Source organism: Schistocerca piceifrons, chromosome 2, assembly GCF_021461385.2.
Source record: "Schistocerca piceifrons isolate TAMUIC-IGC-003096 chromosome 2, iqSchPice1.1, whole genome shotgun sequence".
NCBI lineage: Eukaryota > Metazoa > Arthropoda > Insecta > Orthoptera > Acrididae > Schistocerca > Schistocerca piceifrons.
This window is the reverse complement of record NC_060139.1, coordinates 37099870-37127567: the sequence shown is the minus strand read 5'-3', so window position 1 is coordinate 37127567 and position 27698 is coordinate 37099870. Positions and strand designations below refer to the sequence as shown.

General features: G+C 37.4%; 1 protein-coding gene across 1 annotated transcript in view; it reads left to right on the top strand.

The window, feature by feature from the left end:
* The window catches only part of LOC124777273, a 208420-nt gene that overhangs the window by 166157 nt on the left and 14565 nt on the right, over positions 1-27698 (top strand). The window contains exons 3-5 of the mRNA XM_047252607.1: positions 1161-1249; positions 11549-11636; positions 26728-26801. Of these exons, the coding sequence (XP_047108563.1) occupies positions 1175-1249; positions 11549-11636; positions 26728-26801 (237 nt within the window). The 5' untranslated portion in view covers positions 1161-1174. The remainder of the gene's footprint in view (positions 1-1160; positions 1250-11548; positions 11637-26727; positions 26802-27698) is intronic.

Genomic DNA, 27698 nt, shown 5'->3' with positions numbered 1-27698 from the left:
GTAACAGTTACAACCACACAACTGTCATCCTCAAAGAAGTAAGGGCCCATAATCCCAAAGGAAGTAACTCCACACCACACTGTGACTTGAGAACTGTGCAAGGGCTTGATGTGCAGTTCTTATGGGTTTACATCACTTCAATAACACATGTTCTGTTGATTCACTGAACCATATAACTCGAAATGAGTTTCATCTGGCATCAGGATGGTGTGCAAAATTTGTGGATTTTGGCGAAGGAGATCACGCATGGCTAAGCAGAATGTTTCGGGTGAAACCCAATCGCGAGGACTAATTTTCTGAACAATCTGCAGCTTATATGGGTGAAAAGGGAGATCTTTGTCCAATATCCTCCTGAATGAGCGATTGGACATATGCACAATTTGCGTGTGACGATTTGCAGATCTTTTTGGGCTACGCAATAGTGCAACATGAACATTTTCTATGGCTTCTGGTGTCTGCACAGTTCTTTCATTTCTTCCTGGTTTGCCACTGCAAACAGAACCTGTTGTTTGAAATTCACATACCCACCTCACAATGGTCCGTCCATCTGGAACTTTCCCATGATGTCCCAAGTTGAAATGTTGCCAAAATAGATGCTGGGTAGCAATAACAGAATCGTTATTCTTGAAATAACTTTCAACAGCAAAGGCACAATGCTATGCACTCCACCACTCCATAACAATGTCACACTCAAAATGGCAGCTCATTAGTACACAAATGCGGCATGAGCTGGCATGCATTCCTGCAGTATGTCATTGTACTACGCAAGTCAAATTATGCTATGAATACTGCCACACCCTGTATTACCAACATTGCCCTTGAGATTCATTTCACAAATTATGACGAGATTGTTTATTACAGTGCTGAGAGGTCTTATGTAATTTCTGTTCATTAAATAAGACTTAAGTAGTAAGACCACATCAGGAAGTTACAACTTATCATTTGTGTGTTAAACTTACTTAATTTATTAACTTTCATTCTTTTACTAGACAGTGGGTATAGAAACAGAGTAATTTGTATTCTATCCATTAATCACTATAATTTGTGATTGTTATTATTTTAGTATGTGTCGGGTACCTTGCACAGAAGTTTCTCATTTTCAGCCCTTATCTGAATTGTTCAGTCTCATACATTATTTGTTTGTGTTGATTTTGTTCCAGATACTACAGGAAACATGCCAATCCTAGACAGATGCTGCTTTTGTGGCTCCCTTAAGTGGGGAACCATCATCACAGGGCTACTTGGCATTGTAAGTGACTTCTTCTTTTTATTATTTTTCACTGTATGATAAGGAAGAATGATGTTAAGAACAATATGGTACTCTGCTCTTGTTAACCATCTCCTTTTTGTTGTCATTTTGATTAAAAACTGCAGATGGATATTTCATTACAAATCCTAAAGCACCCTAAGAAATGGTACTAAAAGTCAAACATATTTCTATAAAATTAAATCAATAACTTTGAATTTTGCATTACTACCAATTTCAGTACCTCATGTTAACCAAAGCAGTGATTTTTATTTGTGCTGTACTACCATCTTCAGTTCTTTGTGCATAGTTAACATTACGGTACAGGTTGCTTCATAAAACTACCACTATAAATTTAGCATGTAATACACAGTCTCATTTGCACATTAAAAATTAATAAGGGCTGCTTTTAGATGTCAGTAATACATTTTCAAGTTTCCTCCAACAAAACAAAATGTAAGTTTACTGATATTAATGTTCAAATGCAAAGCTACTTACATAATCAAACTGTCAGAATGCTTACAAAAGGGGAACATGACTGTGTATCATTGACATCAGGTCCCAGTCACCAATGAATTTTAATGTGCAAGTGAGACTACATATTACTTTACTATAATCTAATCACCTAATGCTGTTGTGTGTAACCATGGCAAATATTCACTGAGACACAGAAATTCAGGGTTCACTGTAACTCAAGTATGCCGCAGTGGTAACATTGGTTCCCATCAGACCACATAAGTTAAGTGCTGTCGGCTTGACTAGCACTTGGATGGATGGGCATTCAGGTCTGCCAAGCGCTGTTGGCTGGTGAGGTTCACTCAACCCTTGTGAGGCCAATAGAAAAGCTGCTTGATTGAGAAGTAGCAGCTCCGGTCACAAAAACTGACAATGGCTGGGAGAGCAGTGTGCTGACGACATGCCCCTTCATATTAACATCCAGTGACACCTATTAACTCAAGATGACTCAGTGGTCAGTCGATGCCATTGGGCCTTCCAGAGACTGTTTGGATGGAATTTAATTTTGTAATTCAAGCATGATGGAAAAAAGTTTGTCAGAACCATTCATGATGGTACAAATTATGTATATGGTCTGCAAAATGCAACTTTCAATATAACTCATTGTTGTTGCACATGTGTTGCGAGAAAAGCTGAACTGTGTGCCAGAGATGCATATTTTTTTAATGTGCTGTTTTTCCAGTGCATTGATAAGTGCAAGAAACATGACTTTTTTGTTAGGAGCAATCTAATTGTATTATAATGTGAATTTTATATAATGGGCTGGAGGATGCGCCTAAAACCTAATCTTCCATCTGGATATGATGGCGAAATGATCACATTAAAACCTGCTGATAGAGGATTAGTACAGTGTAAGCAATATAAGTGAGAATTACATTAAAATAATTGGAGATAGTTTACAATATCAGTTGTGGGAAGAAGCTGCCATAAGAAACTCAGTTGATGAGAAAACATGTGTCTGTACTTTAGACGAGAGTATTCTGTGAAATTGTGTGCCACATTGTAAATATCAGCCCACTGCTCACAAAATGCAATGATCTATGTATGAGTTTCTGTTTCACATACAGCTTTAACTTGTCACAAGTGTCAGTCACAGTGCTAAAGTGTCTAAAAATTTAATGTGACTAATGTCACTGAGGCTGTAGTTAAAATCAAAATCTTCCATGTTGTATCCTTTCTCTGAGAAGTTCTTAGCCAGCATTGTATCATAAGCACCTGTGGAGAGCTTGGAAAGTGTGTGTAGAAATGAGTGACAAGAAGAAACTTTAGGTTAATCTGTGAGACAGACACAAATAGAGGAATTCCTCTGGTCTGCCACAGGCTTTTGCATGCAGCAGTGAAAGTTTTGCAGTGATGTAGTGTAAAGTTTTATCATTTGGGAAGAGCAGAATTCAAATTCTCCTGCAGTTACTCTGATTTTCATGAATCACTTCAAGTGAAAACTGGAGTGCTTCCTTCAACAAGGCCAGGACAGGTCAATTCTTTTCACTAACCATGTCAAAAATAAGCAAAGTTCCAGCACTAGTGATGTCAATATTGATGGGACTTTAAAATGTAGTATTCATTTTCCATAGTGGTTATTGTCATGGTTGATTAGTTACAAAATTCCTGGCACTTGTATATTTATTTGCTATAGCTGCATTGCATGACTTTGGTAAAATGTGGAGGGTTACATAAAAGTTTGCTTTATTATCAAAAAATTAATCCAGTAATGAGGAGCAGAAACTAAAATAAAGGCAAAACTTGTTTGTGCATTAGTAAAGTAATCTTACTGTAGATATATAGCTTCCCTCCTAAAACAGTATCTTCTAGCCAGAAGACAAGTACCTACATGACGTTTAATGTTACTGAAAGTGTTCGAGTCCCTTATTCAGTTTCAACAATTTACTAACAATTTTTGTATTATGAATTACAAAAGGTCAGACTGAAATTACACCTTCTTTTGTGGTCCTTGAACACTATAAGATACTGAGCATTTGAAGTAAAACAAAATGTGTATGGACTTACAGAATAACAGCAGAGAGAAAGCATTGATTCATCTAAGTGACCTGTGATTACATCAGCAGAGGCATATTAATAACAGATTACTGGAGGAGTCAGTATTCACACATTCTCTGATTCTGTGCACAGCTCAAATGCCTTAAAATTCAATTACAGTTAAAAAAAATATACACAGTGAGCAGCAAAGTATCGGAAATTTATTTACACTTGTCTTGTGCTCTCCAAATAGGCACACCACTAAATTTTCATAAATTTATACCAATTTCTAAAAGTATTGAAATACAAGGGCACTTATTTCAGAAAAATTATTGTTCATTCATTCATTCATTCATTAACATATTTGTGGTCCGCAAATCTTGTAATTAAAAATATTTAATCTATTCATAGAGCCATTTTGTGTATTTTTTCTGTTTTACTTCATTTATAGCCCACTATCAGTTGTTGAGATATCTGCTGAGCTAGATAAACACTTTTAATTCTTCTTAACCCATAGGATGTCACTGTGGTCTAATTATTTGTATTTTTACTGCTAATTTAAGGGTCATAGAGTCAATAAAAAGTCTTCCAACCATTGATAAGCCACAGAATAAAGAACATACTGTCTTGCAAATGAATAAATGTAGAAGAAACTGGCGCCTTTAAAACTCCTAGAAATGGTATGAACCTTTATTGCCATTAGGTTAAGAAACTGACTCTAGAGATATAAAGATCATAAACAAAAGTAAAGACTGAATAATGCATACATAACACATGGAACTTTTTATCATCTAAGTCTCATGATGGCTATTGCCTTGCATAAAATTCCATGTCTAAATTAGTCCTAAGCTGTGTTTCCAGGTTTGGACTACTCAGAAAGAAATATCAAGAAATAAAATAAGATAGCTAAATACTACAAAGAGCACATTGAATATTTAGGTACTGATTTTTGTGAGAAAATGGACAAATTTGATGAGAGAGTTTCACAGTTGAATATTCACCCATTCATGGATGCCGTTATTAATGTAAATCACAGTAAGGCTCAGCTTTCACAGTTCCTGACATAAAATTCAGCTAAAATAGGCATTTTGATTACACAAATGAGCATATGATTTGTGAGTCTTAACACTCCAAATTCCTGAGTATTCAGAGTGATGGTAAGCTGTCATGGGAAACTCATACTCAGGATCTTGTTCAGATACAAAGTGCTGATACATTTACCATCAGAACAATATCACAATAAGTGCTGGTCTAACACTAATATTTGTCTACTTTGCTTATTTTCATTTGGTTATAACATACTACTTCATATTCAAGGGTGACATTTCCTGCGCACAACGTGTATTTTTGTCTCAGAAACAAGCAGTTTGAGTAATATACAGTGTAAGTTCATGAACCTCTTCTTGACCCCTGTCCAGGAATCTGGGACTTCTTACATCAGCCTTCCAATACACACTTTTTTTTTGTTAACAATATTAGCCATAAATGCAATCTGCATTTGTATTGTATCTCCTTGACTTTTGTACCAAAAGGCACATGGTATCCTGTTACATCAATTTTCAGTAAACTACCACAAAAATTAACAAATCATAGCAGCAGTCCTCATGCTTTGAACTCTAAATTTAAGATTTTTTGTGGTAAGTTCCTATGGGACCAAACTGCTGAGGTCATCAGTCCCTAGGCTTACACACTACTTAATGTAACTTTAACTTACATTTAGGACAATGCACACACGCATGCCTGAGGGGGAACTTGAACTTTCGGTGGAGAGGAGAGGGGGGGGGGGGGGGGGGGGGAAGCCATGCGAACCATGGTGAGGCACTGCAGACCGCGCGGCTACCCCATGCAGCTGTTGAAGAATTCCCTCATGGTTCATTCCTTCTGTTCTGTTCAAGAATTTGTGGAAAAGTTTTAAGCAACAAACTGTGTTATGTTATTAATTATTCTGATACACACCCAGCAGCTTGTCATCTGCATAGGATTCATGTAAATTTTATTTAATTTTTTATTAACTTTGCCTGTGTAATGACTGGCTCATTTCATGACCATGGAGATTGGCTTTTCAGTTTGCTCCTGTGGAACTAGAAGTGCAAATAAATACCGTAAATAGATAAATAAAAAATGAAGGAGAACCTGCATGGCTGTGAAGTGAGTCACAAAGTACATATGAACAAAGAGAAGCAGCTCTTAGAAAATGCATTAATAATAAACAACTGTTGAACTGCTATACATTATTAATTCTGTAAGTGAGGAAAAACATATAGAAATATCAGCCGTAGAGATAAGCAAGACAGATGAGGCACAAAGGTTAACTATAATATGTATTTACCGTTCACCCAGTGGTGATATAGATACTTTCACTGCAAAACTAATCCAGATTCTAGACATGGCTTCAAATCCTAAAGGGAAGGTTCTCATTTGTGGAGACTTAAATATAAACACACAAAACCCAGATAGATTCTGTAACTCATTCTTGAATATATTGCGCTGTTATAAGTTATCACCATTAGTTAACAGAGCCACGAGGATAGCCAAAAACTCATCATCAACAATTGATCACATCATCACAGACATAGATAAAGAAAGTTGTGAAATTATTGTAGATAACCTTGGCCTTTCTGATCACTCCTGTCAAATCCTAAAATTAAACATAAATATAGACAATACAACTAAAACATACACATACAGAAGGGTTTTCTCCAAACCAAACAGATCAGAATTTGCCAAGCAAATAAACAGTATAACTTGGGAAGATGTGTATGCTGAAACTAGTGTAAATAAGAAATTTTCTAAATTCATGTCACTATTTAAACTCAGATTTGATGAAGCATTCCCAAAGGTGCAAACTGCAGTACACTCACACAAAAGAAATACCTGGGTGACCAAAGGAATAAGGAAATCCTCTGCAACACTCAAACAACTGAACAGGTTAAAAAACTACCATAGTGATCCTGGTTTCTTAAACTACTACCACACATACAAAAGAATATACAGAAGAGTGTTACGAGATGCAAAAAAAGCCCACAATGACAGTATTATAGAAAAGGCAGAAAATAAAATTAAAGCAGCCTGGACTGTTACCAAACAGGAAACAAACAGTAATAAATTAAAAACAGTAAACATTCAAATTAAACATAATGGTGCTATTATACATAACCCAAATACACTAGTAAATACTGTAAATGAGTACTTCAGCAGTGTTGCTACCAAGCTACAGCAAAAGTTTGGCAAAAAACAGCCTGAACAAAAATTGAACTATATGGATAACTCAATGTTACTGTTACCGACTTCTACAGAAGAAGTAAGGATGGTTGTGAAGAATCTAAAGAATAAAACATCAGCAGGTTTAGATGAAGTGCCAGTGTGCTTACTAAAGGACTGCATTGACAGCATACAACATCCTTTGGCACACATCATAAATGAATCTTTCACTGCAGGCTGCTTCCCAGAATACTTAAAATGTGCAAAAGTCCTGCCTCTATTTAAGAAAGGCGATCCAGAAAATATAGAAAACTATAGGCCCATCTCATTACTCTCATCCTTTTCCAAGGTAATAGAAAATATAATGAAAAAGAGACTAATGGATTTCCTAAACAAGTACAACCTACTGTGTAAAGAACAGTTTGGTTTCAGGCCAGGAAGAAGCACAGGTTCAGCAGTAGCTCACTTCACAAACTTTGTCTTACAAGCACTTGACGAAGGTGAACATGTAACAGGCATATTCCTTGACCTTAGCAAAGCATTTGACACGGTAGACCACAAAATACTACTAAACAAAATGGAGGCACTAGGAATAAGGGGAACAGTAAATAATTGGTTTCAATCATACTTGGAAAATAGGGTACAGTGTGTAGAGATCTCACAAACGAAGTTCAGCAGATTGACAAAACACATTTCTAAACCAGAACATATTAACATAGGAGTCCCTCAGGGAAGTGTGTTAGGGCCAATACTCTTCCTAATATATATCAATGATTTTCCCCAGAGTGTGAAATACGGGGAAGCAATACTATTTGCAGATGATAGCAGCATCCTTATCAGTGACGAGTCACCAGACAAATTGAGAGACAAAGCTGAAGAAACTCTCGATCATGTATGCAAGTGGGTAGTAAGCAACAAATTAACCCTCAATATTAAAAAAACAAACAGTATTAATTTCCACATAAATAAAAAACATAATAGCATAGGCCTAAGAGTTAAAGATGAACTTATAGATTGTGTCACAAACACAAAATTCCTAGGTATGCATGTTGACTCACAGCTTAACTGGACTGACCATATTGCAGCACTAGAAAAGAAAATTGCTACTGCTTGCTATGCACTCCGGATAATTATGTCAGTATGTAATAGTTCATGCGCTAAGACGACATACTTTGCATATGTGCATTCAATAATTAGTTATGGCATAACCTTCTGGGGTACAAATGTGCAGAACATACAAGCAATTTTCAAGCTGCAAAAGAGGGCAGTACGAATAATAACAAAAAGCAGCAAGAGAGCTCACTGTACTGATTTATTCAAAACCATGGGAATCTTGACAGTACCATGTGAATACATCTTTCAGACTGTGATATATATAAAGAAACACATTGACCAGTACACACAAAACAGATCTATACACCAACACTGGACTAGATCCTGCCACCATTTGCATCTCATACGAAAAAACAAAACAAAAACCCAAAATAGTTTATTATTTAATGGATTAAAAATGTATAATAGACTTCCAGAGGAGATCAAAGCTGAAACTGGAATACATGCCTTTAGGAAAGCTGCAAAAAATTATTTAGCAAATAAATGTTACTATACTGTCAAAGAATACTGTAAATGACATGTGTTCACCTCAATTCAGGCAAGAGTACCTTTGTAAATTTATATTTATCTTTAATTATGATTGGTATGTATTTGTTTTGTGTAATCCATGCAAGAATACATTTGTAAATTTATATTTATTTGTAACTAAGATTGGTCTGTATTTGTTTCGTGTACAAATGATTAAGTTGCACCATAGAAATATGTACTACCAGAAGTACTATTATGTATATACTCATTCCATGTATACAGTTGACGACATCCATACAACACAAGTTGTCTACGGATGAATAAATAAATAAATAAATAAATAAATAAAATTTCTGCTTACACAGGCTAAATTGAATGTAGTAAAATTATTGGGACACTGCTACTTTTAAAAATGCACTTGTTTCCTCAGTTATAGCAAATATCTGTTGTTTATCTTTTACTGATAGCTTATTTATGTGACTAAATGCATATTTTGCAGGAATATTAGTTACCTGCATGCTGCATGGATAGAGGCATTGCCCCAAATGATAATACTTTAAGATGGGGGTTGAAAATATTTCAATAAATTATCTTCATACCAACAGTCTCCTCCATTAACTCTACACAGTTCCTCTTCCTTTACCACTTGGAATCCTGTTCATCACTGTTGATGCCACTTCCCTCTACACTAACATCCACAATGCCCATGGCCTTGCTGCCACTGAACACTACCTCATCACCTACAAACAAATCTGTGGTACAAAAATGAGCACCAACATAACACCATCCTGTGCTAACCAGTTCACAGCCCATCTAGGGGAATCCTTCCTAACCACAGAGAACTCCAAACCCCTCACCTGGTTCAATTTTATTGATGGCATCTTCATGATCTGGATGAAGGGTGAGGACTACCTATCCACATTTTTCCAGAACATCAACACCTTCTCCCCTATTTGCTTCACCTGGTGCTCCTCAGTCCAGCAGGCAACCTTGCTCAATGTCAACCTCCACCTCAAGGATGGCTGCATCAGTACCTCCACCCACATTGAAACTACCAACTATCAACAATACTGTCACTTCGACAGCTCCACCAAATCTGCATGAAGAAGTCCCTTCCATACAACCTAGCCATCCAGGGTCAGCACCTGCAGTTCTGAGCATTTCCTCTTCAAATATTCCACTTCCCAACCTTGTCCAGAAACAGATCTCATGTGCCTTGTCTTCCCAGACATCTACGATCCTCCACATAAGCACTTTCCAGCCACTAAGGAGTGATTCTCTCATGATTCTGTACCACACAGGTCTGGAGTAAATGAATCACTTTCTCCCCAGGGTTTTGACTATCTATCATTGTGCCTTGAAGTGAGAAATAGCCTCGTTACCCCTCTCACAGTGGTATTCCACCTACCCACCCAACATATGCAGGTCTTTGTCTGCCCCTACTCCACTCCTGCTCCCAACCCCTTGCCTCAAGGCTCATACCCCTACAGTTGTCCTAGATGCAGGAACTGTTCCATACATCCTACCACTACCACCTACTCCAGTCCTGTCACAGGCATCTCCTACTCCATGAACGACAGAGCCACCTGGGAAAGCACCCTCATGGTAAACCAACTTAGCTGCAATCACTGTGTCACATTCTATGTGGGCATGACCTCTGACAGCTGTCTGTCCACATGAATTGCACCAAACTGTGGCCAAAAGACAGGTGGACCACTCAATTGTTGAGTCTGCCACCCAACACAATGTGTTTCCCTCTAACAACTGCTTCACAGCTTCTGCTGTGTGTATTCTTTCTACCGACACCATCTTTTCTGAATTGTGCAGATAGGTACTCTCCCTGTAAAATAGCCTTCATTCCTGTAACTCCCTTGGTAACAACCTTTACTACTTGCTATCATCTGTCTGCTTATTCCCTTTCCAGCTCCCACTTTTATCATGCCAACCTGCCTGCACAGTCCTATCCCTTCTCTATGTCCCCCCCCCCCCCCCTTCCCCCCACCCTGCACAGCCTCCCAGTGTTGCAGCTATAGTTGAGACAGTGTAAATTGATTCCTGACAGTTGCTTTGGGCTGGGTGTGACAGCATCGTGGGTCTACCTCAGTCAATAATGTAATGCGATTTTGCAAATTTCTTCATGGGAACACCTTAGTATTGTCACAGCTATGTAGACAGCTACTGTTTCTGCTGCAGGAATAGCTGTTCGGAGTTGAAAGCTGGCAACAGCACTACAAGCTGTCAGGGATCTGCTTACGCCACCTCAACTCTAGCAGCCCTATCCTGTCCATACCATGTCCCTGCATGTTCCCATAGGCAGCACTAGCACCTTTCTCCATCTCTGTTCTGCTATCCCTCCCCCTCCCTGCCCCACACCTGTTCTGTATCCCCACTACCCATCCCAGCTAAGACTGCTGCTCACCTCAGGCACAGCTCCATCCAGGCCTTAGTGTCTGGAGACAACAGTGGCCATGTGTGTGTGAGTTGTGATTGTGTGAATGTGTGTGTTTCCATGTGTGATGAAGGACTTAGTCCAAAAGCTGAATATTCCTACTATTCTTTTCCATTGTATCTGTCTGTAGCTCAATGCCTCTTCTGTGAGGTGAGTAGCAATCTGTCCTTTCCATTTTGTTATTATTCCACCCAGAATTTCCATTGTTCAGTTTTTTGACTTGATCGGTGAAACACTGGCTTTGACTTGATCGGTGAAACACTGGCTTTTAATGCAATAGATTAAAGCAGATTGTTGAGTAAGTCAATGGCTGACAAGAGCTGCAGTGCACAGAAAAAGGGGGAGGAGTAAATCATGTGCGCAAGAATATCTTCCTCTTTTTGCTACATTCTCTGATGGCTATTTGTTTATTCATTTGTGGCAGATAATGCATGTATTAATTTTACATTGACAACCACAGCTGTTGTAGAAAATAATTATATAATTTGATGCATCATCTTTAAATATCATTTGAAGTTTTGCTGTTTTTAATTTGTTGGTTTGTAAGCATAATACTATTGTCTATTTATTTGTTTCAGATTCTTGCAATTGCTACACTTATCTTTGTTCTTGTTACAAATGTGAAGATGCAGACAATTGTGATTGACACATTGCCACCTCTAATTGGTAAGTTCTGCTCATAAAATAATCTCTCTCTCTCTCTCTCTCTCTCTCTCTCTCTCTCTCTGTCTCTCTCAAACACACACACACACACACACACACACACACACACACACACACACACACCTGTGCACCTGTATTTTGCCAGATGGACCACAATGCTGGGATTGCTGTTTGGTAGGTGAACTGGGTGAGGAATTGTGTTGGGTGGGATGGGCAGAGGGAGAAAGAGGTGGGAAGCGGAAGGATGAGTTGACGACAGGCAGGTAGCAGGTTGGAAGGAGGCAGCAGGTGTGCAGGATAGGGACACAGGAGCGAGGGCTGGAAGATGCACAAGCTAGGCATGTGACACAAGGCACCTGGGCCAATGAGTTTGTGCGGTGCACAGTGAAGACAATGTGGAGACATGGATTGGGGGAGGGGGTGACAGGACAGAGGAGGGGAACATTGGATTAACAGAGAATCAGAGAGTGATATTTACAGGAGAGAAGAATGTGCTGCACTCCAATAATCTTCTCAACGTCAATCTCTGTAAACCCACTGTCCCCAGATGCTCTACCCAATAGCTTCCCTTTTCTCTCTCCTGTCACCCAGTTCCAATCCATACCTCTATGCCACATGTTGTACATGAACTCGCTGGTTCGGATATACTTGTGTCTCGTGCCTAGCCTGTACACCTAACACCCCACACTCCGACATTTCTATCCAGCACACCTGTTGCCTCTCTCCAAGCTGCTAGCTGCCTGACCCCAACCCCCCTCCTGCTTCCTGCCTCTTTCTCCCTCTGTCCACCCCACTCAACATGATCCCTCATTCCAGTCCACCTGCTGAATTGCAGTCCCAGAAATTTATGCTTATTTACAGATCCTGTAACACAAGGACCTCACAGCACTAGGTTACAGAAAGTCAGTCTGAACTTTGAGCAGCAAAGCAAGGCCAGTGTGTTATTTTTGTATCTCTTGTAGCAACTGCCTATTCACACTGCATCAGAAATAAGATCTAGTCAATCATATTTGTCTATTGTTCCAGGTTTTAAATTAACTTCTTCTCTTATTTTTATACATTTATATCTTCTACTTTGTCATGTAACTTTTACACCTTTCTGTCTTATAACAAAGGACTAGTTTTAATACCCAATAATTTGACATTTGCTACACACTTTATATGTGCATGTGTACCTTGCCATATTCTGGTTACTTCTTTCTCAGTTATTAGTGAACAGTGCTCACTTCACAGCATTCTTTTCAGTCTCTGTGGCGTATCACTCTGCCTACCTCAATTTCAAATTTTACAGTTTAAGAAAATTAATGAAAAAGTAACAACAGTACTCAAATATTTCTTTAGAATTTGTACACTTATTTATTAGAGCATTTACTCTATAATGATGTTTGTATGTAACAGCAGAATTTATCTTCTGATGCGCTATGATGTACATCATTGTGATACTTCACAGAGACTGAAAAGGAATTCCACTAAGCAACCACTGTTTACTAATAACTGAAAAAGAGGTATCCACAATAGGGTTAAGGGAACATGCACATTTATAATGTGCAGTCATTATCAGATTATTGGGAATTAAAACTAGTTCCTTTCTTGTAAGGCAGAAAGGTACAAAAGATATATGAAAAAGAACAAATATAAATATTGAAAAATAAAAGAAGTTATTGTAAAATCTGGACCAGCAGGCAAAAATGATTGGATAGATCTTATTTGCGATGTAGTGTGAATAGGCTTCAGAAAGACAGGGTTCTTACACTCACACACCAATACATTTACTCCCTGAAGATGTTTGTGGCTAATAATAAGGGTGAATTTAGGAAGAACTGTGAAATTCACAACTGCTTTAATAAAACTAAAAGTTATTTCTCTAAAGATTTTGCTTCCCAGTCTAAGGGTGAGAATGTAATTTCATATTATGGGGCAAATGTCATGTTGCTAGCAGACAACACACAGAAATTGGAAATCCAAAGTATTCAAAAAATGTTAACCAAATATTTGGATTTGGAGAAGATGTAAATTCTGGTTAACACTGATGGTTGGTTATCTGAGGTGTGCAGCGTAACATTAACATCATTTGTTTTCTTTGTAAGCTGTAGACTGTGATGTACATGACTGTCATATACAAGCACAAATGCAAAAGAATTTGTATAACTGTTATGCTACAGGAAAAATTAATATTAACGCTTGTTAGTACCAAAGTATCTTACTGCTCCTTCAGTTCAGTAATATATTTGCTGACTACAGAAAATGGGAAGCAGTAGATGCCAAGAATCCTTAAATATTAGATTAAAACAATACCTCATAAGTCACTTTCCTACATTACATATGAATATGAGCCTGACTCTGAAAATTCATCTAACAGAATCATGCTGCTGTTAGAATAAGGCTCCTTTCTTACAAAGATAATTATTTTCCTTGGCACAGTTTATGATCTTAGACAAATTTCTTATGGTTTAGTAGCAAAATGACAACAAAAACAGTAGTCTGTAGCTTTACCAGGAGCTCTTTAAGATGGCCACATGCTGCCATATTAGTATAAACAAAGTCAGTGAAATGCTTTTCTCTTACATCACCATTAATAATAGTAACCGAAAACTTGTAAAGTCCCAGATTTGTGTAGCCTTGCTACCTTGATGCCTCTTGCTACCATTAACAACCAGCAATTAGGTAGCACCAGTTAAGTAAATGTATGACCCTAAATTACTGTAGCTCATTTACATAATCTTAAGGGTAGGTTGCACTGTCTTACATACGTGCCCAACTGTTGCTCTGGCTGAAAATAAAACATATTTCACACACGATCATAAAATTAAATAAATCTTAAGTTGGGGCATTTTGCATTTGGTACATTGAAACTTATAAATAATGGTCTTACAATGCCTTAAATGCTAGCTTCAAGTAAAGTTGTATCTTAACATGGAAGATATTAGAAGTGCAGTAAGGCTTGCATGTATAATGAACAACCAACAGCATACCCTCTTAAACTACTGTCCTTTTAAATGGAGCATTAATGGCGAGTCCTGAAATATCTTAATGATCCAAAAGTCAAACAGTTAATATGCCAAAATACAGTCCCAAATCTCATAGAATTAGTGTACATTCCTTGTGAGAAAAGGCAAAACAGTTAAACCACAAACTTGTTGGGGCTTTTGTAGCCTTTTGTTGGTTGACATACTGTCTGTTGGTTTTCATATTGGAATCTTTGGTCTATTTTTGTCTAATGATTTCTCTGATATTTCATCACCACAAGTGGTTGGCACTGTCAATCATTCACCTTCCATTGCTAGTGGTGGATTGGAGTCTAGTCCATGGCTGCATGTTATGTGTATTTTCTGTGTTAATTTCTGTGAGAGGCATGCCCTTGTTTATTGTTAGTGTACTTCTTCCATTTTTGCTTGAAATTGTTATTTGTTGCAGAATGGGAATCCAGGTTCCATTTTTCTTGATTCTTTTTTCATTCTTGTTAAAACTAATTTCACGTTTATGTATTTCAGTGCCTTCTCTGAATCACAGTGAGACCCTACATGTCAGCATATTTTATCAAGTGTTTTGTCCCATACAGTGTGTGCTCCTCCATGACCAATTTCTCCACCTGACCCAATTTGTTGTATTTATGACAGGATGGAAAAAGCTTTGTTTATGAGTGAATTTATACAACAGGGAGAGACTTAGAAACTTATGGACATTTTCTATCACCTCAGTGACATTATGCACTGAGCTGATTGGGACAAAATCTTCTGCATCACTGACAGAAGCACACAGTATTAGCTCGACTGTTGAACTGAACGACTGAAGAGAAAATTTGAAAGGGAAAGAACAAATTGACAAGTCAATTACTGACACGTCGTGTACAGTTGTCAACATAAGTGAATGATCGCTGACCTGAGACAAACTGTCTGTCCACTGAAGTGGCTATCCTTTTATGTGACCTGCCGTGAATACCTCATGCTGCAGCCTCTTCATCTCAGAGTAGCACTTGCAAGCCACATCCTCATTTAGTAGTTGGACGTACTCAAACCTCTGTCTTCTTCTACCCTTTTCAGCTCCCTCTATTACCATGGAGGTTACTCCCTGATGTCTTAATATATGTCCCACCATCCTGTTCCTTCTTGACAGTTTTCCATATGCTCCTCTCTTCAATGATTATGCAGAAAATATCTTCATTCCTTATCTCATTAGTCCATCTAATTCTCTTCTGTAGCACCACATCTCAGATGCTTCGATTCCCTTCTGTTTTGGTTTTCCGTCTGTCCACTATTCACCACTATACAATGCTGTGCCCATAACATACATTCCCTGAAATTTCTTCCTCAAATTAATTCCTACTACCAGACTTCTCTTGACCAGAAGTACCCTCTTTGAAAGTGCAAGTCTACTTTTTATGTACTTCTTGCTTTATCCATTCTGTATCATTTTCCTGCCATTGTAGTAGAATTCCTTAACTTAGTCTACTTCATGATCACCAGTTTTGATGTTAAGTTTTCATTATTCTCATTTATTTTGTCTTTTTCTCAATTTATTCTCATTCCATGTGCTAAAAAATTGTTCATTTCATTCAACAGGCCCTATAATTCTTCTTCACTTCCACTGAGGGCAGCAGTGTCATCATTGAATCTTATCATTGATATCCTTTCATTAATCCCACACTTGAAACTTTCTTCTATTCCCACCTTTGCTTCTTCGAGGTATGGATTGAACAGTAGGGGTGAAAAATTGCATCCCTGTCTTACATCCATTCTAATCCCAGAACTTCACTATTGGCCTTCCAGTTTTATTGCTCTCTCTTGGTTCTTGTGCATGTTGTGTATTATCTATCTTTCCCCACAGTTAACTCCTATTTTCTCATAATTTTGAACATCTTGCACCATTTTACATTGTTGAACACTTTTTGTAGGTTGAGATTTTTTTCTTCAGTCTTTCTTCCATTATCAAGTGCAACATCAGAACTGCCTTTCTGTGGTCTTACTTTTCCCGAAGCCAAACTGATTGTGATCTAACAGATCCTCAATTTCCTTCTCCACTCTTCTGTATATTATTGATGTCAGTTGCCTGTATGCATTAGCTGTTAAGCTGACTGGTGATAGTTCTCACACTTATCTACTCTTGCTATCTTTGAAACGGTGTGGATGATATTATTCTGAAAGTCTGATTGCATGTCACCAATCTCATAGATTCTACTTGCTAACTTAAATAGTCATTTGTTTGCAACTTTGCCAATTATTTTAGAAATTTCAATGGAATGTTATCTATCCTTTCTATCTTAATTGCTCTCAAGTCTTCCAGAGCTCTTTTAAATTCTAACTCCAATGCTGGGTCCCTTATGCCTTCCTTGTCAACTCTAATTTCTTCTTCTAACATGTCGTCAGGCAAGTCCTCCCATTCACAGAGGGTTCAGTGCACTCTTTGTATCTATCTTCTCGTTCTTCCCATTGCACTCTTAAATGTTACTGCCCTTGGTTTTAATGTCATTGAAGGTTGTTTTGACTTTTGTATAAGCCTAGTCAGTCCTTCCAATGATCATTTCTTTTTCAGTTTCTTCTCATTTTTCCTGCAGCCATTTCATCTTGGCTGCACTGGACTTCCCATCTATTTCATTCCTAAATGGTTTGTAATGCTGCATTCCTGTCTTTCCTGAACAGTTTTGTACTTCCATCTTTCATTGATCAAACCATTAAGACTGATACTAAGTGCTCAAGGTTCATTGATATATAAACTGTTGAAACGCTTGGTCTGTCTGTTTCATCTGCACACGAAAAAAATCCAACATGTACATAAAAAACATATTTCATTGAGAAGTTGAAGAGACTAAAACTTGGGCCAGGTCAGCTTTGATGTTGTTTCTTTGTTTACTAAAAGTGCCAGTCAATTACTCTCCAGGTTACTCAGTGTGATTTTGCACAGGACATCACCAAGGTGTTTCATGTGCATTTTACCATGAGATACTTCATGTGGAATGGCAATTTCTACAAACAACTGGAAGGCATCACACGGTGTAGTCCACTCAGTGCAGTAGTTGCAAATTTCTTCATGGAACATTTTGAGTAGCAGGTGCTGCTGGACTTCTCACCTTTCAAACCAAAGGTGTGGTATAGGTACAGTCATGATACCTGAGTTGTGCGAAGCTGTAGTGATGTACAGCTCAACAGCTCGATGATTTCCTAAGACACTTGAACAACCTTCCTTCTGACATTAAATGTACTCTGGAGGTAAAAGAGGATCAATAGCTACTCTTTCTAAATGTGCTGGTTAAGAGAAATGGTGATCACCAGTGCTGCACTGGCAGTAAAAAATGAAAATACACATTTCACCTGGTCGTATTCTTATCACTTATACCTGCACAAACTACCAAATCATCACTAAAGCCAGGAAAAAGGTATGATTAATATGGCCATAACTGATGCAAGATGAATATGTGTGCTGTAATATCTGGCATGCAACATGAAACATCTGGAATGTGTTACAATGAACAATGGGTACGTCAGCAGTTATGTAAGAAGTGTTATGAAACCTAATACCCATTGCTATGACATGTCAGGGTGACAGATACAAAACAACAATGAAGATTAGAGAGCATCTCAGGTTGGCAGGTGACAAAAGAGACCCCCTTGCAATGTTGAGAGTTCATTGCGTACCATGTACATGTGGAAAAGTCTGTGGTGGAATGACTGGACAATCCACCAACACCAGGATCATCAAACATAATCAGTACTGCAGATTGGGACAGCTGGAGGGAAATTAGTCATGGTAGAGTAAGTGCCACATGACACTAACCAAGAAATAAAATTTGCTGACATGCAGGCTCTCACAGTGTATAACACTTAGACCTGTTTGTTCAGAGAACCCATTGAAATTCATAGACTGGGCAACAGACTTAACAAAAAGAAGAAATCCTCAAGATAAATGGATCCTGGATTCCAATGCTGCAATGAATGACTGCTGCACAAAACAACTGATGAGCTACAGCAACAGTCACCAGGGAGACACCTACCATAGATGTTAGCAGAGAGTGTACATATAACCTCTAGATATGGACTTGACTCAGGTCCATCACCAGCAATGAAGGGCAAATCTTTGAGAAAGCAAACCACTCAATCTGTTTAAATTTGGGCAAAGATTGTGAGATAAAAGTCAATATTTAAAACACACTAGAGTTATCATCAAAAACAGCACAAATATTTCTAATTCTATCAGTCATTAGTTGTTTAAAAATTGGATCGCAATAAAAATTCTGTTATATAAAAACCAAACAAGATCAAAGCTAGTGCCCAGAGACAGTTACTTGTAAAATGTTAAAGTACGAAACTGCTGTGGCTGAGTCATGACCCAAGAATCTATCAGCTGAATGTCATAGAAACTGACACAGTCCTACCTCACCATGTGAGAACATGCAACATATCACAAGCTTTCCATCATTTATCTTTAAATACTCTCACACCAAGTTCCAATGTAACTATGAAAATTTAAGAAAATTGCCCACCATTCAAATTTACAGGAAATTAGGCCTACAGTTAACATGTTGGCGGGAATTCCTCTCCTCACCAGTCATTTTGTGACATTTCATTAATTCAGTTTATTCACCATTCCACTTACAGTGGAATAGGTCTAAACATTAAATATACAATTAACAATAACTTTACAGTAAAGTTTTTACAATTTAATTCCTTTTCTTTTAGGAATATTCTTATATACTAATGTCAATGCTTATTTCAAAATATTCTGTTATCTTATAAAATGGGTGTTTGAGAAGCCAGTCATAAACCTTACACTTGAAAATATTATTGGTCAGTGACCGAGCAGATGCTGGAAGTTTATTGAAGAGTTTTAAACTCATTATTTTGTGTGGGTTTGCAGTCTTTGTGTGTCTGTGTCTTGGTATGTCAAAGTCCAGTTTGCCTCTGGTGTTGTGGGGATGTATGTTCTCTCTGGTCTCGAACTCATTTAAGTTGCTTTTGACATAAAGCAGTGCTGTGTAGATGTATAGGTTCACCACAGTTAATATCATATGCTTGATAAAGAGGGGACGGCAGTGTTCCTTGGGCTTAGCTTTGCTTATTATTCTGATTACTTTTTTTTGAATTTTCAGAATTTCACTGACAAAGCAAGAATGTCCCCATAACAATATGCCGTAGGAAATGTGTGACTGAAAGAGGCCAAAATATACCATCTTTAGATACTCATCAGTGACTACATCTGTCAGTCTCCAGATGAGATAACACACTCTTGCTATTCTCTTGCAGATATGGCTAATGTGTTCCTCCCAGTTTAATTTTGAGTCAGTGTGGAATCCTAACAATTTTATTGATTTGCTTTCAACAGCTGTAGTTAAACCCAGTATTAGTTCTTGTGTTTTATCAGGATTACACAGGAGTTCATTAGAAGAAAACCAATCCATTACTAGTTCTAGTTTTTCCTGTGTTGCCTGAAGCAGTTCTGTTGTGTCATGGTGTGTATTGAGCAACGTTGTATCATCTGCATAACACACAACTGAATTTGCTCCTACATGGTAAGGTAAGTCATTAACTGCAATGATAAACAGAAAAGGACCTAGGACCGAGCCCTGAGGCACTCCAGTCTGAACTTCCTTCAGTGAGGAGCATCTATTTTTAATTGATACATACTGTCTCCTGTTACTTAAGTATGATTCGATTACATCCAAAGATGGTTTGTGTATGCCATAAAATTCCAGTTTTGCAAGTAGGGTGTTAGATGGTATGCAGTCAAAGGCTTTGCTAAGATTGCACAGTACGACTGATACTAGATCCTTATTTTCGAATGCAGTTAACACTTGGTTAACAACTTCAGTGACAGCAGTAGTGGTGTTTTTACCATGCTGATATGCAAACTGTCTGTTGGAGAGGAGATCGTGCTTATCAAAATGGTTATTTAGTTGACTGTACATTACATATTCAAAATCTTTAGAGAAAATTGGGACAATAGACACTGGTCGATAGTTTTGGGGCAGATGCTTATCTCCCTTTTTAAAGGCTGGTATTACTTTAGCAGTTTTGAGTGCATCTGGGAAAACTCCAGATTCTAAACATATATTAAAAATGAAATAAAGAGGTTGACAGATAAGGTGTATTATTTTTTTCATTACATAGTTAGAAAACCAATAACAGTCCATACTTTTGGAATTGGTGAACCTTGCCACAGCTTTTACAATATCCTCTGGGGTGACAACATTCCAGTGGAAAGTATGCATACTATGGGGCATGGCACCAAGATGATTTATTTATTTATTTATTTATTTATTCTTTGCCCATGGACTCCAGCTGAAAATCCAGCTGAGAGTATTGGGTGTGTCATACAATAGCCTATTAACATCAAACTTGATTTCAATATATATATAAATGAAACAAATGATTAAGCAGAAATAGTCCATAATCATACAAAGGTTTTACATGTTTCACATTATACGTACACACAAATCAAAAAAACATACAGAAATGATAATTTTTACAGGTACATTTCAGTAATGATATATTTAAACACTATCTTAGTATTCACTCAAACTGTATATAGATTTCTCTGTGAGATATAGTTTCAAATGATTTTTAAAACATTTTAGATCTGTTTCTTTTTTAATGATTTTGGGGAGTTTATTAAAAAAACCTTTTGCCTGCTTCTTCTGGGGCAGTCATAGACAGTTTTAGATTTCTGTTTATCATGTAGTAATTTTCATTTCCTCTTGTACCGTGTTTGTGTACATCTTTATTTAGGAGGTGTTTATCACTTGACCTTACCACCATTATGCTTTGGTATATATACAGTGAATATACTGTCATAATATTATAGTGTACAAAAGCTTGCCTACAGGTCTGTCTTGGTGTTATTTTTGCAATGCATCTCACTGCCCTTTTCTGAATTGTGAATATTCTTTTTAGGTAGCCAGCTTGTGCATTTCCCCATATATGAACTGAATAAGACAAATGTGGGAAGACAAGTCCATAATACATTGATCTGAGGACTTTATCATCCACAGTCTTAGCTGTTTTATGCATGATGAAGATCTGTTTGTTTATCTGTTTACACAGTGCATCTATGTGCTCCCCCCATGCCAAATGTTTGTCTATTATAGTTCCTAGAAAATTTGTGCTGGTTACTTCTTTAATAGTCTTTCCATTTATGTTAACATTTATATTATAATTTTCACTATGCTTGGTCTGAAATACTACATTCATTGTTTTAAACTGATTCATAAACAGGTTGTTTTGTGTTAAATATTTATTTGCATTTTCAATAGTCAGGAGTGCTTCCTTCTCAAGCTCCTCCTTTGTGTCAGCTGTGCAAATGATTGTTGTGTCATCTAGTGCACAAGTGCCATTTTGCTTGATTTTGTTTTTCAGCTCACTCACTGAGGTTAGGAAGTAATTATTTACTTCTTCTGGGACCAGCATTGGTTCTTGTGTATGGGTTTGTGAATTATATTGGTTGATGATATCCCATGCTGCTTTACATTTGTTGGGAGCACTTTCAATGTAATGTTCACATGCTTGCCTTTTGGCCAAGGACAGTTTGTCTTTGTAGATTTTTTTTACATTTTAGATAGGCTCTATAAGAAGTATTATCTAGCTCAGGTCCTTGTTTACAATAATTTTTATATATTCTGTACAGTCTGAGCATCTCCTCCCTAGTGAGAGCTAGCTCATCTGTATACCATTTTAGCTGTTTGTTTTTCTGTTTATGCTTAGGGCTACTTTTGATTAATGGTGAGCAGGAGTACCATAAATCTATGAGTATTTCCAGGAATTTGTTAAACACCATTTCACCAGCACCCTTTCCAGGTTGTGTGTTGTATACAAAGTCCCAGTTAACATAAGATATTCTGTCAATAAATAAATTAATATATTCATCTTTCTGCCCTCTTACCCATGTGGCATTAGACTTGATTCTGACTGATTTGTCTGAATGAAAATACATATTTTGCATATATATAAAACAAAGATGAGGTGACTTACCGAACGAAAGCGCTGGCAGGTCGATAGACACACAAACATACACACAAAATTCAAGATTTCGCAACAAACTGTTGCCTCATCAGGAAAGAGGGAAGGAGAGGGAAAGGATGTGGGTTTTAAGGGAGAGGGTAAGGAGTCATTCCAATCCCGGGAGTGGAAAGACTTACCTTAGGGGGAAAAAAGGACGGGTATACACTCGCACACACACACACACACACACATACACACACATATCCATCCACACATATACAGACACAAGCAGACATATTTAAAGACAAAGAGTTTGGGCAGAGATCAAGCTTTCGCAACAAACTGTTGCCTCATCAGGAAAGAGGGAAGGAGAGGGGAAGACAAAAGGAAGTGGGTTTTAAGGGAGAGGGTAAGGAGTAATTCCAATCCCGGGAGCGGAAAGACTTACCTTAGGGGGAAAAAAGGACAGGTATACACTCGCACACACGCACATATCCATCCACACATACAGACACAAGCAGAAATCCACTTCCTTTCGTCTTCCCCTCTCCTTCCCTCTTTCCTGATGAGGCAACAGTTTGTTGCGAAAGCTTGAATTTTGTGTGTATGTTTGTGTTTGTTTGTGTATCTATCGACCTGCCAGCGCTTTTGTTCGGTAAGTCACCTCATCTTTGTTTTTTTTATATATATATATATATATATATATATATATATATATATATATACACACACACACAATGGAAACATCATAAAATATTATGTTCAATACCTCATGGAGCTAATTTTGATGGTACTCTCTAAAATAAATAATTATTTGATTAACTACTTACATCTTAAATCTCCACATGTGATAAATTGTGAGAAAGACTACACAAAGCTATATTCATATTATTTGTATATGCAGAGGATTTGGAGTTTTGACACATCTGCATAGTCAAACTTAAGTAATATTTATTGTACATGACAACCACCGTATGAGTGTTTTATCGTTTATTTAAGTACAACAGAGGTTTCAGCCTTTTATGTCATTTTCAAGTATTTGATTTTTATGTCTATAACATATACAGGGTATCCCTAAAATAATGACCCATTTTTAACTTGTAATAATACTGAGACAAATGTCACTAGGTAACAGAAACAGCACTAGATGTAATTGGCATGGTCTAGAGTTTCAGAAAAAATCTGCAGGATGTCGCTACGAGCCCTGACCTGGAGCATGCAGCCAGTCTCATGCAATATGGCATCCACACAACAGTAGGCGTATTGTGTTATTGAATTCACTCATACTCAATCAGTGATTGCAGTTCAGCAGGCATTTCATATTCGATTTTGTGCTGAACCACCATCACCAAAGAACATTTGACAGTGGTATAAACAGTTTGAAGAAACACGGTGCCTCTGTAAAGGCAAAAGTCCTACCCGGCCATGTGTTCCTGTACAAACAGTGGAACAAATCCGACGAGCATTTGAGTGGAGCCCCGCAAGTCATGCTAGCCGAGAACTTGTGTTACCACACATGACAGTGTTGCATGAGTTACGGCATCATTTAGCCCTCAAACCATACCAATTACAATTGGTACAAGCTCTTCAAGATACAGACAAAGTGAAGCGAGTGGGCTTTAGCAATGCTATTGTAGAGGACATGGAAGATGACACTTTTATGTCATGGTTGATATTCAGCAATGAGGCAACTTTCCATATTAGCTGTAAGGTTCACCATCATTATGTGCATATATGGGGGCTTGTAAATCCTCATGAAACAATTGAACATAAATGTGATTTACCAAAAGTTAATGTTTTTTGTGCTGTTTCACAAACCAAGGTTTATGGACACTACTTTTTTGAGGAAGAAACTGTAACAGGACAATCATATCTTGCAATGCTACTGAACTGGTTATTCCCTCAACTTGACTCTGACAATTTCATCTAACAGCAATATGGAGCACCACCGCTCTGCGCAGTTTCCTCAATGCCAACATGCCTCAACATTGAATAGGGCATACAGGACCGCGAGACCAGGCTTTACACTCTTGGCCTCCTAGGTCACCTGACTTAACACCATATGATTTCTTCCTGTGACACTGAAGAACTAAGAACCAGAATATCAGCTGCTGTAGTTTCAGTGACAGAAGACACCTTACGCTCAGTTTGGGATGAATTTGGCTATTGGCTAGGTGTCGTCCGTGCAGCAGTGGAGGACATATTGAACATTTATGATGGATTTTTTTAAACTTCTGTCTTTTCTGAGTAATATAGTATGCAATTTGTTGGTGTTAAGCCCTTCTTCCTAATAAATAATTCTATTTAAAATTGGGTCATTATTTTTGGGACACCCTGTATTTCAGGACACTTAACATGGACTATAGGATTCTGTGGGCCATAAGATGAACCTTAATTTTTAAGCAGTTTTTTAAAAAGTAACATTTTTACCATTTTTTTGTTATATTGCAAAGCCAAAGTAAATAAAAAATTCTTAGTTTATAAAACCAAACTGACGTTCTTCATCTTCTTCTTCCTCTTCATTGACATCATTGTCCTCTTCATATATAAGATGGCCTTCACTCCAATCAAGTATGTTACTTATGCTGTGCTTCTTGAAAGATTTAACAATAATATCTTCTGTCACTCTAGACCATGACAATTTTAGCCACTGACACTCTTGTTTGATTATATGTTGTGAATTCCTGTTGGATTTCATTCATTACTCATTTGTTCCATTCCTCTCTCATATACACTTTAATTGGTTTATTTATTGAGACGTCAACAGGATGCAATTATGAAATAAGTCCTCCCAGAATAGTAACAATCTCTGTACTTCCCTGTCTCAGTTTCTCTTTCAGAGAATTTTTCAGATGCCTACTAAGCTGATCTAGCACAAGAAGACAACTCTTCTTCAATAAAATATCTTTCCTTCAATCCCCCACTCTGTTAAACCAAAATTTCATACCAGCCTCGTCCATCCAACCTTTGTCATTTACATGAACAACGCTTGGCAGTACATCAAAAGGTTTTGGCATTTCTTTGCACTTGAAAATGATCATTGGATTAAGTACAGTACTGTCAGCACAACACAAAAGGGCAACAGTGCAGGGCATTTTTTCAGGTCCGTTTGTCTTTATAGTTGCAGTTTTAGCACCTTCCATGACAATGGTTCTGTTACTTGGCACATCAAATGTCAGAGGAATTTTGTACCTATTTACTATTTGCCTTAGTTTTACTCTGGTTTTCTTTTGATGTTGAATAATAAAGTGATGGAAAGCTAATATTTTCTCTTCATATTCTGGTGGTATTTTCTGAGATATTTTGGTTTTGGTTCAAATGCTAAGTCCATGACACTTCAAAGATCTGTAGCACCAACCAACTCCAGCCTTAAAGTCTGTTAATTTCCACTGTAGCATTAGCTTAAAAGTAAGTATTTGAATTGTTTTTGTATTAATTTCAGTGCCACTTTGATGGTGTCCTTGAATCCATTTCAGTATGATATCTTCTAGTGTTGGCCACTTAGCATTCAGTCCTCTATCTGCACATTTAGTGTATCTCAATTTTTTCAGTTATTCTTCACTATCCCACTAATTGCAAATGGTTTTTTCTGTTTGTGGAGGGCCAAAATACCACTCAGCTGCTGTGTTTCCATCTTCTTCTGCGTATGCTATTACTTTCAGTTTATAGCTCAAATCATATGAATACCTTTTTTTTCCCATTATGAAGCTAGCCACTAACAAAAATATTGTACTGTTACCAATAACACAAATCACTTTCAGTTCAAGTTCACTGCCACCATAGACTGCAGTGACACGTCATAGACTAGAGAGTGCTCTGGGTTTGCGATGGCAGGGTGGAATGGCCATTTTTAAGACTGGTGGGAATTTTAAATCAAACACTGGACATTTTTATGATAATTTTGAGTTCAAGTCTTACCTTAATTTTGGAGACAATTTTTTGAAGCAAAAGTGCATCTTATAGTCCATAAAATACAGTAAGTGACTTTGACAAAGAGCAGATTGTTATAGCCCAGCACCTGGGAATGGACATCATGAAAATCTTTAAGCTGGTCATCTGTTTGCATACTACTGTCACAAACATGTATATATAACTATGATGTCTTTGTACCGTACTGACAGTGTGTTGTTATCCAATGATTCTTACTTATCATGTCTGCTCTTTTTCAGTGAAAATTATACTAGCCATAAACCTTGTGATGACAGTTCTCATCTCAGGACTACTTGTTATTGGAGCAATCAGAGTAAGTAAAATGTTTGAAATTTATTTTTTAGTATCCTACTGCTAGTTTACATAAAATCTTTGTGCAAAGTACAGAGGGTAGACAGAGTGGAAGTATACAAGTATTTTCTTCATAAGCTTTGTATGGTTATGTGAATGTGTATGTATGTTTTCTATTAGAAGTTTTAAACAAAAGCTTAAATACACAGCAGTCTTTTTGTTGTGCCTCTCTGCAGGGATGTATATAGGCTGTATTAATTTCATTGTATTATTATTAACTTAATTGTATTATTTTGCTTTGTACTTTTTTACGTATATATTGTTTGGGTCCCATTTCTTTGAAATGGTTTACATGTACCCTTGACAACATCCATACAATATTTATTGTCAACAGATGGATAAATAAAATAAAATAAATAAATAAAATGTCTCCTCCACATGGTGAGCAACAATCCATTCTTTTCATAATATTTCGTTATTCTATCCAGGATTTCCCATTTTTTGATTAATTTTTGAGTTAAAGATGAAAGGCCATTTCTCCAAGTTCTCCTGTCAGACATATATAAAATATCTAAAATCTCCTCTGCTTGCTTCTGCATCCGCATGCATTCATAGAACCATGAACCATTGTACATTTTATAATCACACGTGCATAGAGTCAAATAATTTCAATGGCCCTCATGACATGTTGACAAACTGTCTCTGTGTTAATAATGTCTGCTGCATAAAGGATAACCTAACAGAACTGAGGCTGGGAGAACTTATAGACCATGGAACCACATATCCATCTGTCATGGTTGATATCATCCAGTGGATCTCAAATAATTTGTCTGGAGTGTGTTGGAATCCAAATGTTTCATCTTACTTTCAGTGATTGCAGCTCCTCTAAAATGAGCTGCATGCCAAAATTCAAACTGCT